The sequence below is a fragment of the Mesoplodon bidens genome (genome assembly GCF_964165515.1).
Source record: "Mesoplodon bidens genome assembly, chromosome: 20".
NCBI lineage: Eukaryota > Metazoa > Chordata > Mammalia > Artiodactyla > Ziphiidae > Mesoplodon > Mesoplodon bidens.
In genome coordinates this window covers 30,080,593-30,093,493 of record NC_138181.1, presented here as the reverse complement: position 1 = coordinate 30,093,493, position 12,901 = coordinate 30,080,593, and the positions used below count along the sequence as shown (strand labels likewise).

At 47.2% G+C, this 12,901-nt stretch overlaps 1 protein-coding gene across 3 annotated transcripts in view; it reads left to right on the top strand.

The window, feature by feature from the left end:
* ERICH1 (glutamate rich 1) overlaps positions 1–12,901 on the top strand; it is a 46,188-nt gene that overhangs the window by 31,470 nt on the left and 1,817 nt on the right. For 2 of the 3 annotated variants that reach the window (XM_081221061.1, XM_081221060.1), the window contains 2 exons: positions 7,291–7,758; positions 10,585–10,779. In XM_081221061.1, coding sequence (XP_081077187.1) covers positions 7,291–7,758; positions 10,585–10,779 — 663 coding nt within the window. The remainder of the gene's footprint in view (positions 1–7,290; positions 7,759–10,584; positions 10,780–12,901) is intronic. The other variant, XM_081221062.1, reaches the window with a different exon arrangement.

The window sequence follows — 12,901 nt, the reverse complement described above, 5'->3', positions numbered from 1 at the left end:
TCTTTACACTAACAATGAACTATCAGAAATTAGGAAAACAGCCCAATTTACAATTGCATCAAAAAGAATAAAGTTCCTAGGTAGGAATAAATTTAATGGAGGTGAAAGATCTATACATGAAAACTATAAGACATTGATGAAGGAAATTGACAATGAAAAATGTAAATAAATGGAAAGATATTTCATGCTCGTAGATTGGAAGAATTAATATTGTTAAAATGTCCATACTACCCAAAGCAATCTACAGATTCAGTGCAATCCCTATCAAAATTCCAAGGGAATTTCTCACAGAAATGGAACAAATAATCTTAAAATTTGTATGGAACCACAAAAGACCCTGAATAGCCAAAGCAATCTTGAGAAAGAAGAACAAAGCTAGAGGTAACATGCTTTCTGACCTCAAACTATATTACAATGCTGCAATAATCAAAACAGTGTGATATTGGCATAAAAACATACACATAGACCAATGGAACAGAATAGAGAGCCGAGAAATAAACCCACACATATATGGTCAATTAATTTACAACAAAGGAGCCAAGACTGTGCAATGGGGAAAGGACAGTCTCTTCAATAAATGGTGTTGGGAAAACTGGACAGCCACATGCAAAAGAATGAAACTTAGACCCCTGTCTCACACCATACACAAAAACGAACTCAAAATAAATTTAAGACCTGAATGTAAGAACTGAAACCATAAAACTCCTAGAAGAAAACATAAGTGGTAAGCTCCTTGACATCCGTCTTGGCAGTGACTTTTAGGATTTGACACCATCTGTATCCTAAAGTAATGAGGTAGCACAAGAATCTTGCGAATTTTGAATGTAAATTCCATTGCATTTTCACAGCCAGTCAGATTCTTAATCTCAAGGTAATCAGAGCCAAACAGGAGAGTACTTGCAACAAAAGCATCCGGTGTGAAGTAGCAGTTGGTCATGGTAGAGCCAGGGTGATGGATCTCCTCTGTGTCCAGAGGCTGACCTTGTGAAGGTGACCTTACACCCTGCTCCCTGCTGTGTCCTGGGCCTTAGAAGCCATTGGCTGCGTGTGAGACTTGGATTAACGCATTGACAGCCCAAGGAACTGCCTGTTAGTAAAAAGTCAAGAGACCCAGACTTCCTACCTAAGTTCACCCTAATCTATCTGACTGGGAGAGAGAAAGCCTGACTATGAGAGTCCTTTCTGTTTGTATGAATACCGAGGAGTAACTCTGATGATCAGCAGATTTAAACGCACCACGTATAGCCATACTTCAGTCTCCAAAAGACAGTTGGTTCATATTTGTGGAAACGATAAATAAGCAGCTTTTGCTCTTGACTTCCAGAACACATGGGTTCTGTGCCCTGATTGCACCGTCTCTTTCTGCACCGTGGCTGGTTCTGAGATAACGAGCTATTTGTTTGAGCCTTGTGTGTCAGACATTGGAGGAACAACCGTGACGATAACACACCCCTTACTGCTGTAGAGCTTAGAGGTTACGGAGTGGAATGAAATCAGTAACAGACTTTGTCATTCAGTACTAAGTGTTATTAGCGATAGAGACCAAGCACCACAGGAACACAGCGGATGGAGAAGCTAACCTTGGGAAGTCTTATAAAGCACTTGAGATTTGAACTGGTAAGAAAAGTTTGGCTCATAAACAAGAGGAACGATTTAATTTTAGAGAATGAAGAATCATGAAAAGGTCTGGTATGTTTGGGGTGGAAACTGTTATAAATGGTCAAGTTTATCATTTTTCCATATTTTTATAAATTATGTTACATTACTCGGAGTTCTGCATGTAACCCAGCCAAACAGCTACGTTCTATTCTTTTTAAAAGAAACTGACAAGGGATTAATCTCCAAAATATACAAGTAGCTCATGCAGCTCAATATCAGAAAAACAAACAACCCAATCCAAAAGTGGGCAGAAGACCTAAATAGGCATTTCTCCAAAGAAGATATACAGATTGCTGGCAAACACGTGAAAAGCTGCTTAACATCACTAGTTATTAGAGAAATGCAAATAAAACCACAATGAGGTATCACCTCACACCGGTCAGAATAGCCATCATCAAAAAATCTACAAACAATAAATGCTAGAAAGGGTGTGGAGAAAAGGGAACCCTCCTGCACTGTTGGGAATGTAAATTGACACAGCCACTATGGAGAACAGTATGGAGGTTCCTTAAAAAACTACAAATAGAACTACCATATGACCCAGCAATCCCACTCCTGGGCACATACCCTGAGAAAACCATAATTCAAAAAGAGTCATGTACTGCAATGTTCATTGCAGCTCTATTTACAATAGCCAGGACAGGGAAGCAACCTAAGTGTCCATCAACAGATTAATGGATAAAGAAGATGTGGCACATATATACAATGGAATATTACTCAACCATAAAAAGAAATGAAATTGAGTTATTTGTGGTGAGGTGGATGGACCTAGAGTCTGTCATACGGAGTGAAGCAAGTCCGAAAGAGAAAAACAAATGCCGTATGCTAACACATATATGTGGAATCTAAAAAAAAAATGGTTCTGATGAACCTAGGGGCAGGACAGGAATAAAGACGCAGATGTAGAGAATGGACTTGAGGACGGGGGAGGGGGAAGGGTAAGCTGGGACGAGGTGAGAGAGTGGCATGGACATATATACACTACCAAAGGTAATATAGATAGCTAGTGGGAAGCAGCCACATAGCACAGGGAGATCAGCCTGGTGCTTTGTGACCACCTAGAGGGGTGGGATAGGGAGGGTGGGAGGGAGACGCAAGAGGGAAGAGATATGGGGATATATGTATATGTATAGCTGATTCACTTTGTCATACAACAGAAACTAACACAACATTGTAAAGCAATTATACTCCCATAAAGATGTTTAAAAAAAATATGTTCAATTATGTGTAGCCATTGCCCAGTGATCTATAGGTTATGCTGGAAATGTTAAAAGAGGAAAATAAACAGATCTTTGTATCGACTGTAATGCCTGCATATCATATCTAGGTATTAACATGCATTACTGTTTTTCAAAAGAAATGTTGAACCGTGTCTGTGTGAGTTAACTGGATATTCTCCACGCTAAGTCGCATCAAGATGTTGTACTTAGGAAACAGACACAAAGATGTCTCCTTTGGGGAAAAGGCCTCTAAGCACCGGCTGCTGAGGTGGATGTGAGCCCATGTCGGCTGGCACGCGATTAGGGTGGTGAAGTCCTCCTGCAGTAACCGCTGTCCCTCATCTGTGAGAAAATGAGAGACTCAAGCACCAAATACGTAGTCGAAAGGTCATTGAGTGATGAGTATTTCTTCAGATCAAGTAATTAGTCCTGTCAGTTACCATGAACAAGACGTGGAAAGAGCAGGGTGGCCGTGTGACCTCTGGCCCCGGGAGCCGGATGTCCCCAGCCATTGCCTCCTGCCCACCGCTCCTGCACGAGCCCGTGGTGAGCGTCCCGGACGGTGCCGTGCTGTCCAGAAGCAGAAGGACTCCCCCACCTCCAGGGCCGTGAGCCCTGGGAGTGCCACAGGGGCATGAGCTGAGGTGGAGACTCGGGTGACCCCAGGGCAGCGTGGGCGCCCCTGCCTCGGCCTCTGCGGAGCCCTCGTGACGGGGAGGCCCAGGGACAGTGAGGCTCCCTGCTGCTCTGGGGCTGCGGTTCCAGTTCCCGGTGGGGTCCCTGCGGTTGATGGTCTCTGCCAGGGTCGGCACTCACCGGCGTTATCCTGCGACCCTGGTTGCCGTGCGGGTGGGCGTCCTCCTTGCCGCCCTCGCATCCTGCTTCTGTGTCCGCAGGCTTCCAGGCAGCCTGTCTGTAGGGCCTGGGGGCCTTCTGGACTCACAGTGGTGCCGTCTTTAGCTGACGTCCCCCGTGAGGTCTGACACTTTCCCTCCTCTTGTTGCAACGCCAGGGCCTCTGGCAGGGAAGCAGCAGGGTGAGGGCTTCACGTGCAGTGTCCCTGCAGGATTTTCTCACCCTCTATCGCATTTCGCATTTCCCTTACATTTCTAGTTTGCTACACATTTTCATGATCTGTTGATGTTAATATTGATTGAATACTTTATATCACTACAATCAAACGGTTAATGTTTTGTTTAGAAGTTTTGTATTGACGTTTATGAGAGGGGTTGGCCTGCAGCCTCCCTGTCTTTCAGCGTCCTCATCAGGCATTGAAATGAGCACTGTGTTGTCCTCACAAAGCATGTGGTCACTGTCACTGTGTCTGTTCTCCAGAAATGTTTTTGTTTTTTTTGTTTGTTTGTTTGTTTGTTTTTGTGGTACGCGGGCCTCTCACTGCTGTGGCCTCTCCCGTTGTGGAGCACAGGCTCCGGACGCGCAGGCCCAGCGGCCATGGCCCACGGGCCCAGCCGCTCCGCGGCACGCGGGATCCTCCCAGACCGGGGCACGAACCCGCGTCCCCCGCATCAGCAGGCGGACTCTCAACCACTGCGCCACCAGGGAAGCCCTCCAGAAATGTTTTGTATGGTGGGCGTTTGTTTCTTCCTTAAATGTTCCTTAGACGTCAGGTGAATCCACCTAGTCCTGAAGTTCTTTTGTGGGGTTATTTTTAACTAAAGATTCAATCTTTTAATAGATACAGGACTATTAAGATTTTCCGTTTCTTCATGTGTCCAGTTTGGTATGTTGTACTTTTCTCAGAATTCTCCATTTCGTAAAACTGTGTAATTTATTTGCATAGAGTGCTTCACAGAGCCATCTTATTGGTCCTTTTGCGCCTACAGGATGTATGTTAACACACGCCTTCACCCCACACTGGCGATTATGTGTCCTCTGCCCACCCCGTCCAGTCTTGCGCTGTTCGTCTGTTTTCTTTCTTCACGGTGTCAGTGCTGGTTGCTGTCTCTCTGTTGGGTTTTCTTTTCTCTTCCTTTATTTTGTGCTCCTCTGATTGTTATTTCTTTCCTTCTGCTTTCCTCAGGTATAAGTTGCTGTTGTTTTTCCAGCTTCTTTCTTACTTATATCATTGATTTTTAGCCTTTTTTCTTTCCTGACATATTTAAGATTATAAATTCACCTTTAAGTAGAATTTAGTGCCATCCCATGTTTTGAGTTGTCATAATTTCATCAAGTTTAAAATAATAATTTTTCCTTATTATGAAAGCAGTATCTGCTCAATGCCCTACAGTTGGAAATCAGAAAAGTACAATGAAAACAACCTACAGTCACAGCACCCAGAAACCACAGTTAACCCCACAGGTCTGGCATCTGGACCTTCAGTATCTCAGTGTGTATTAAGTTTTCCTCTTAAGAAGTGTGCACACACACTTATATGAAAAAGTATGATGCTCTTATGTTTTACACCCTTTTTTGCCACCAACTCCTTCTCAAATTCCTGTTTTATCGTCTTTTAGAGCAGCAGGCTGATAGCATAATCATCCTCACAGGGCAGCATTCATGCTGTGCTCTCACCACTTGCAAAGGGAAATGAACCGGAGGATGACGTCAGTAATTGGCTCGGCTGGAAGGGCCTGGAGAACGGAGATATCGGGGAATAAATGAGAGCAGCTCTCTGGATGCCACTCTTGGTGGACAGTAAGGATGCCCCCAGATGACTGCATGCTGGTCCCCAGATGGCTTTACTGTGACGTGATAAAGCATCCTATGGATGACTTTTTTCCATATCAATAAAGGCAAGAATAGACCCCAATGAGGAGAAATGTAATTTTTTCTTTTTTTAAATGAATCTGGAAAATTTTTTAAATTCCATAAGCAGTGGTCATTTTTCAAACATTAATATTTTACAAGAGCAGCTCAAGGGCCAACTATTCAGAGATACTCATGAATCAGGTGTCTGTCAGCGACTCTAAGCAGGTCTCTAAAATCAGTTAATATCAACTTTCAAATGAAATAGGAAAATGCTGTGTTCAATCACCCACTGCTGATTGAGAAGAGAGAGAAAATGTACCAAGTATGGGACTGTATGACAGTGTCACATCATGACTTTATGAGGAGTAATTTGGGCTTCATGCCAAGTTGCAGGCACCACCAGGTCTCCTGGTTGTCACGTGTATCAAGAGAAAACTGAGGACTCTCATTCCAGAGTCGGGGAGGACTCTCCCCGTATCCAGAGGCAGTGTCTGGTTTGATGATGACACGAAGCTGCAGTGGAGGGGGCCTTCCGTGTCACACAGGCCGGGTGGGGTGGGTGGACGCTTGTTTAAATACGCAGGTGGGAGTTTGGCTGCATGAATAGACTCAGAGCTCAGAACAAGAGAAGAAACCACCTCCACGGATCAGAGGGTGTGACCAGCGGGTTCCGAGTCTCAGGCCCCTCATCACAGGAACCGCAGCTCAAGGACCACACGGCACCTTCTGTCTGACGTCAGCGGCAGCTCAAAGCCTCAGAGTGCGAATTACAGGGAGAGGGATCTTCATTCCACGTAGTGACGCACGGTGTCTCAAAAGTGTCACGCATGGTGTTTGATTTCTCACCATAACCTGTGGTGGGCCTAAGGAGAACCTGTGAGAAGTGAGGGTTGTTGAGAAAAAGCGTCTGAGCGTTGATGGCAGCATGCTGTCTTTGGTTGGCTGGGACGGAGCAGGTGGGCACGTGTGGGCAGCAGCGGGTGTGCTGGGCGTGCACCGGGCATGTGCTGAGCATGTGCTGGGCATGCACTGCTGCGAGGGTGCGGGGATGGGGTGGACGGGGCAGGATTGGCATGGGGGTCGTTCCTCTCAGGGCCCACGTCCACTGCAGGCCTTACCACCACACGTCCACTCCAGACCTTGTCTGCTGCGTGGCAGTGACTGCCACATCTCGACCATGTCACTTACCTGCCGAGAGCCCAGACTTCATCTTCATTCATATGGGACCCATTGCTGATTGGGATGGACAGGTCGTCACTGTTTGCTTCTCATCCTCACACGCAAGAAACTCTTTAGAAGGTGCTAAAGGACATTTTAAAAAACATAAGAATTCATGTTTCTCTCCCCAAGACCATAGGCATGGAATTTTACTCTCGATAAAACTGCAACAACTCTTACATCCTTAAAATCATACCATATGTCATGATTGTAACAACGTTGAATAAATACACATACACATACGCGTACACATACATACACCTTTTTTGGAAGAACAAGTAGGTTATTAACTTACTTCATGGTAAATCCCAGGATCCTTAACAGTGTACTTTGTTGGTATAAAGCTAAGAATCACTGAAGTAAATATTTTAAATTCCTTTTCTACTAACATTACAAGATCCTAATGGAAAATTTATTTAGCCTAGTAAGTTTGTTATGGTTGCATTTTACAGAAAATTGTTATATTTGAATTTTTGTTTTTTAGATCAGGATCTTCAGGCTCAACCAAAGAGAAGAAGAATTAGAAAGCATAATTCAAAGAAAAAATTTAAAAATCCCAATAACATTCCTGTAGAACAAGCAGAATTAGAGAAACAGCAGAGTATTTTGCAAGAAAAATTGCAGCCACGGCACACAGATGGCCCCACAATAAGCAAAAATAAAAAAAGGAAACTGAAAAAGAAACAGCAAATTAAAAGGAAGAAAGCAGCTGGTGTACTAACAGGAGTCTCTGGCGTCAACTTCATGTACCAGCCTGAGGAGACCAGCAGTGAGCAGGACGACGTGAGAGTGAGTGATGGAGAGGACGTCGCAGACGGGGAGGGAGGGGTCCCGGATGCCGAGGAGGAAGGAGCCACGGACGCCGGGAAGGAAGACGTTAAAAGTACCAATGAAAAGGCAGATGGTATCCTGAACTTTTTGAAGTCAACACAAGAAATTTATTTTTATGATGGTATGTTTTTTCCTGTTGTTCTTTTGAATTAATGGCATCTACTTATTTGGAAAATTAAGCAAATATAAAATATTTAAATGTTTAAAATACAAAACATTAAAAATATTCAGTATTCAAAGTAAGTCGTTAGTTTTGAGGCAAAGATCCAAATATTTGGGCTTCCCTGGTGGCACAGTGGTTAAGAGTCCGCCTGCCAATGCAGGGGACACGGGTTCGTGCCCCGGTCTGGGAAGATCCCACATGCCACGGAGCGGCTGGGCCCGTGAGCCATGGCCACTGAGCCTGCGCGTCCGGAGCCTGTGCTCCGCAATGGGAGAGGCCACAACTGTGAGAGGCCCGCATACCGCAAAAAAAAAAATTTTTTTAATCCAAATATTTAAATTCATCCCACCAAAGATCTGGGCTGGCCCCCTGCTCTAGGCTCACCAGGGGAAACAGCCAGCCCATTAGACGTGTGGGTCCAAACGAGGGTGGTCTCATCATCCTCATTTCTCTAAAATCCAATTTCAGAATATGTTGCTATTCTCAGCTATGTGTCTAAAGAAGAGATAAATCCAGGTTGGAGATTCTGATGAACTCTTGCTCATTTTCATCAGCTAGTGGAGAAGTAAAGGAAGCACAGCTCTCTCTCTTTTGGACACACGTTGATTTGCTCCCCAATGTGTGGCTTAGTGATTTGAGATTTTTCAGTAAGCATATTTGACCACTGTTTTTCCTGATGGAGGAGCTGAAGTTTATCCTGGGATTTATTCTGACGGGTGATAATCCCTCACCTTTGTGTGGAGCCTAGCAGACAGCAGCCCTGAGGGTCAGGAAGAAGCAGGTGCTGGCTCGGTGCCAAGAACAGAGGTGCTGGGATAACTGGGGATGCCCCTGTTCTGATCTGTCCCTGGGAGATTCAGGGGATGTGGTGGGCTTAGTGCGTCGAACCTCCAGCATGACCAAGATGGAGAAATACTGCCTTTATGATAACTGGAGGGGTAAGGAATGGATTTAAACAGTGATGCAAAAACACCATGATTAACGGGTCCACTTGAACCAAGATTGACCCTTTTCCTCTTTCGCTTGTTTATCCACACTTGGTGTTAAGTTGAAAACATCCTTAACGAATATCCACATGAGACTAATAGGAGGACGTGGCGGATACACTGCAGAACAGAAGTAGGCTTCAGAGAGGTCTCAGTAGATTATCCATTCTCTGCGTGAGGGAGTAGCTTGTGGCAGACAACCCTCCTGCCAAGGAAGACTGAAGTTTAAAGTGTACTTGTAGTTTTAAGAGCTGCTGTGGAGAAGCCCTTGTGACAAATCCCAGGGGAGGTGAACCACAGGCCGGGGGAGCCAGAGTGCTGCAGCCCTCCTTCCCTCAAGGTGTCTGCCGGTTTGGACAGGGGCTTGAGCGAGGGTCCAGGGGCAGGGGCAGTGCAGCCCTGGAGAGCAGGCAAACCAGCAGAGCCCCCGTGGTCTCACAGGTCTGGGGGGGGAAGTGGAGGGCCCAGGGTCGGCCAGCTCTGTAAGAAAGGAGGGCCAGAGACCAGAGCAAAGCTCTGCTGGTCCCCCCTCCAAACCTTGGCCAAGCCCTGAACTGTGGGATGGGAGGAGGGCAACCAGGCAGACCTCTTCCACACGGCAGGGCGGCCTTTGTGGTGTCCTGAGGGACCGAGCAGGCAGGGCTAACCTGACCCTCCAGCACAGCACGCAGGCCACGTGCTCAGGTATAGGTGGACAACTGCCGGCCAGACGTGCAGCCACCCTGTGGTCAGTTCAGTTGCCTGACCCTTCTCTGTCTGCCGAGGAGAGGCAAGGCGGGACCCTCTCTGGAGGAAAATGTTGTTAGCCGAGACCCTGCGACTTTCATGTTCATTCCAAGGAGTGTGTCAGACACAGCAAGAGACCGGACCATACGACCCGAAATCATGAGGAAAAAAGCAGCAGAAAGAGGCCACGGGGTGGAGACGCTGATGTTACCAGACAAGGGACTTAAAATAGCTATGATCTAGATGTCCAAGAAGTAGGGAGAAGATGGAGAAAAAAGGTGAAAAGTGGAGACTTTCACCAGATAATTTGAATCTGTTAGGATAATCAAACAGAAATTCTAGACCTGAGAAATACAATAACAAATTAAGAACTCAAAGACGAGTTCAGACAGCAGATTAGATTCAGCATAAAAGAGAATTAGTAACTGCAAGGCAGGCTGAAGGAAGTATCCAGAGTGAAGGAGGGAGAGGAGAGGATGGAAAACACAGAAGGAGCATAACAGCCACATGGGTCCGAAGGAGCCTCACCCATGGGACTGGGGCACGAGGGACGTGTAAGAGGTGGCAGCTGGGAGTTTTTCAAAGTTGGCAAAGACCGTGAAGTCACAGATTCTAGACATCCTGTGAACACCAACCAGTATAGTGCAGAAATGGCCTCAGCATGATGTAGGCCTGCTGCCGGCCAGCAGTGGGAACAGCACTGTGCTCATGGGGCAGCCTCCTTGGCTTTCTTGGAGCATCCCAGATACCCAGCAGCTTCATTCTCTGTTTGTAGATGCCTGACACCATCGGAGGGCTTGGTTTCATGTGTTTCCCCTGCTCCGTGCATGGACTCCAGTACATGGAGCACTCAGCTGCTTTACGAGATCGGTGCCCGTAATAGACACCACCTGTCCAGTGTGGTTCAACAGTTGTATTTTGTCGTTTGCTACTCATAGTTCTGTTCTGATCATCTCTCAAACACATTGTTCTAAATAGAAATATACGTTTGAGGCTTTCTTTAGGAGGTGAGAGCTTATCTTCAGTTTGTAAGAGTAAAAATGCATTTCTAAGTGACCCTGTCTTTGTTTAGGTGTCTCCAAGGATTCGGACTCGGCTGTCTTCATGGAGACCAGTGGAGAGCTATTTAAATATCTTGAAACTCACAGCATGCCCTCCTCAGATGTGTTCATTCTGGATCACATGAAAACGCTGTTACTTTTGCAAGATACTGAAAGATTGAAGAGTGCCCTGGAAGTGTTCCCAGAACATTGCAGGATGCCACCCGGTATGTACTGTGCACTTTATTCATTGTACTGCTTTAGACACTTGTCTAGGGTTTGCCTCTGAAAAACTTACTCTCTAGCAAAGCAGTCCTGAATCAGAAAATATAAGGATGCACATATGGCTTGAGGAATAGATTCCCACAGAGGAATATGCTTCTTGCATCTCTCTTGCTATAAAAATACCTCACATGATATATGCAGATATGCGTGTGCAATCTAATTCTCCAGACTTGTGAGCTCCACTCTTAGGAGCAAATCCTTATTAGTTTAAATGGAAGTGAAAGAGTTCATTTCTTTTTCCCTTTTCATTTTCCTGTGCTAGATTCGGAGAAGGTACATTTTTTCTGTCCTCCAAATGTCTTGGTCTGCCTTCCTGGACCCTACAGTAAAAAGAGAGTTGAACTATAAGATGATTTCTCTTTTGTTACTTCCTCAACCTTTGTTGGGTGCCCATTTCATGCAAACTGTAGAGTGCTGGGCCGACTGTGCTTGTGTCTTCACAATGCCATGGGTGGGGCTTCACACTGGCAGCTTGAAGTCCCACTGGGCCACGGTGGCAATACTCCGGCCACAGAAATCTGTAAACACTGAGTATCAGAGGGTGAGGGCTTTTTGGAGAGCACTTCACCTGCACAGCGTGGAGCAGAACTCTGTGCCGGGCCCAGGACAGGCACTGGACAGACTTCTAGTTGAGTGAATGAAAGTGATGCTACAGATGACCTTGGGGCAGTAATCTCAAAATGAGTACAGGGCATGGTTTTTCTCCTTGGAAACCTCATAGTATAGCTGGAGAGTCAAGACTGACATGTTTAAAAAGCCACATATCACATTTCGTCACATGAAATAACAGTAAAGCCAGCAGTAAAGCAATATGGCGCCAGTATAATTAGCAAGTGGCTGGCGGGGGTTGACGAGACCCTGTGCGTTGGGGTCGCCAGGAAGACCTGCCTCCCCCGTATGTCCAGTAGAGATCTGTTAGGGGGCCTCGTCTGCCCTGCCTGTGTGGCCCTGGTCCCGCCGTGGGTCTTCAGGGGAGAGCGCCCTGCCCTTCGGGGCTTCCGTTCTAGTGGGGGACGGAGGAAGCCAGACGGAGAAGTCAGTGAGGTGTGCTTCGTACAGCTGAGCCCACGGAGAAGACATGGTGGGGCGGGGTCTTGTGGGGGGTGGGGAGCGAGGGGGCAGAAGCGGGTGGGAGAGGAGCCGGGGACCGGGTCACGTCGGGCCCTGGAGGTTGTGCTGAGTTCGTTGGCCTTTATCCTGGGCGACGTGGGGCCGCTGGAAGGCCAGCCTGTTGGGTCTGACCGCACTTAGCAAGATCTCTCCGGCCGTCACGTTCGGACTAGAGAAGGGGTCGGGGACAGCGGGGGCTTCGGTCATACTCCCGGCGAGATGGCTGTCCCGGGCGCGGTCAGATTTGGGTCGGCTGTGAAGGTGGACTCAGTAGGGTTTGCCGACTGACTGGACGTGGGCGTCTGTGACCCAAAGCCCTGCGCAAAGCCTGCAGTGCATAATGAGGCCGGAGAGGCAGCCACAGGAGCAGGTGGGGTGCTGAGCGGGGCCGGCTGGAGGTTCCTGTCGGACGTCCACGTGTGGGGAGTCAGGCCTGGGAGAGCCACTGCCAGTCACCCTCACAGAGCAGCCTGGGCTCCGGGGGAACAGAGGCTTTGTCAGAGCGGGGCCAGAGAGTGGGGGGCTGTGGGACCGGAGATGGGGTGAAGGTGGCACCTTTGGGGTGGGGCAGTTGCTGCGAGGAGTAGGACCAGAGGAGGCATGAGAGGAGCGAGAGCCGGTGGGCTGCCGGCGGGAGCAGCTCCGGGAAGGGAGACCCTCAGGCAGGGGAGCGGGTGCTGGCAGAGCCCTGCGCCTGCTGGGGGCGCCGCAGGGCCACTCGGGACCCCCAGCCCCGTGATCCAGTGTTTGCCCCTTTCCTTACTGCTGGTTGTTGGGCCTGCTGTATTCAGTATTTAAAAATTTACATTTCCATAAGAAATGTAAAAAGATGTACATTTCCGTAATTTACATTTTCAGATTGCAAAAAGCCAATTTTATTAAGTTAATCTAATAGGAAGTTTTTATGAGAGATGAAAATAAATCATTTACAATTCAGTGGAGTTCCTCACACTG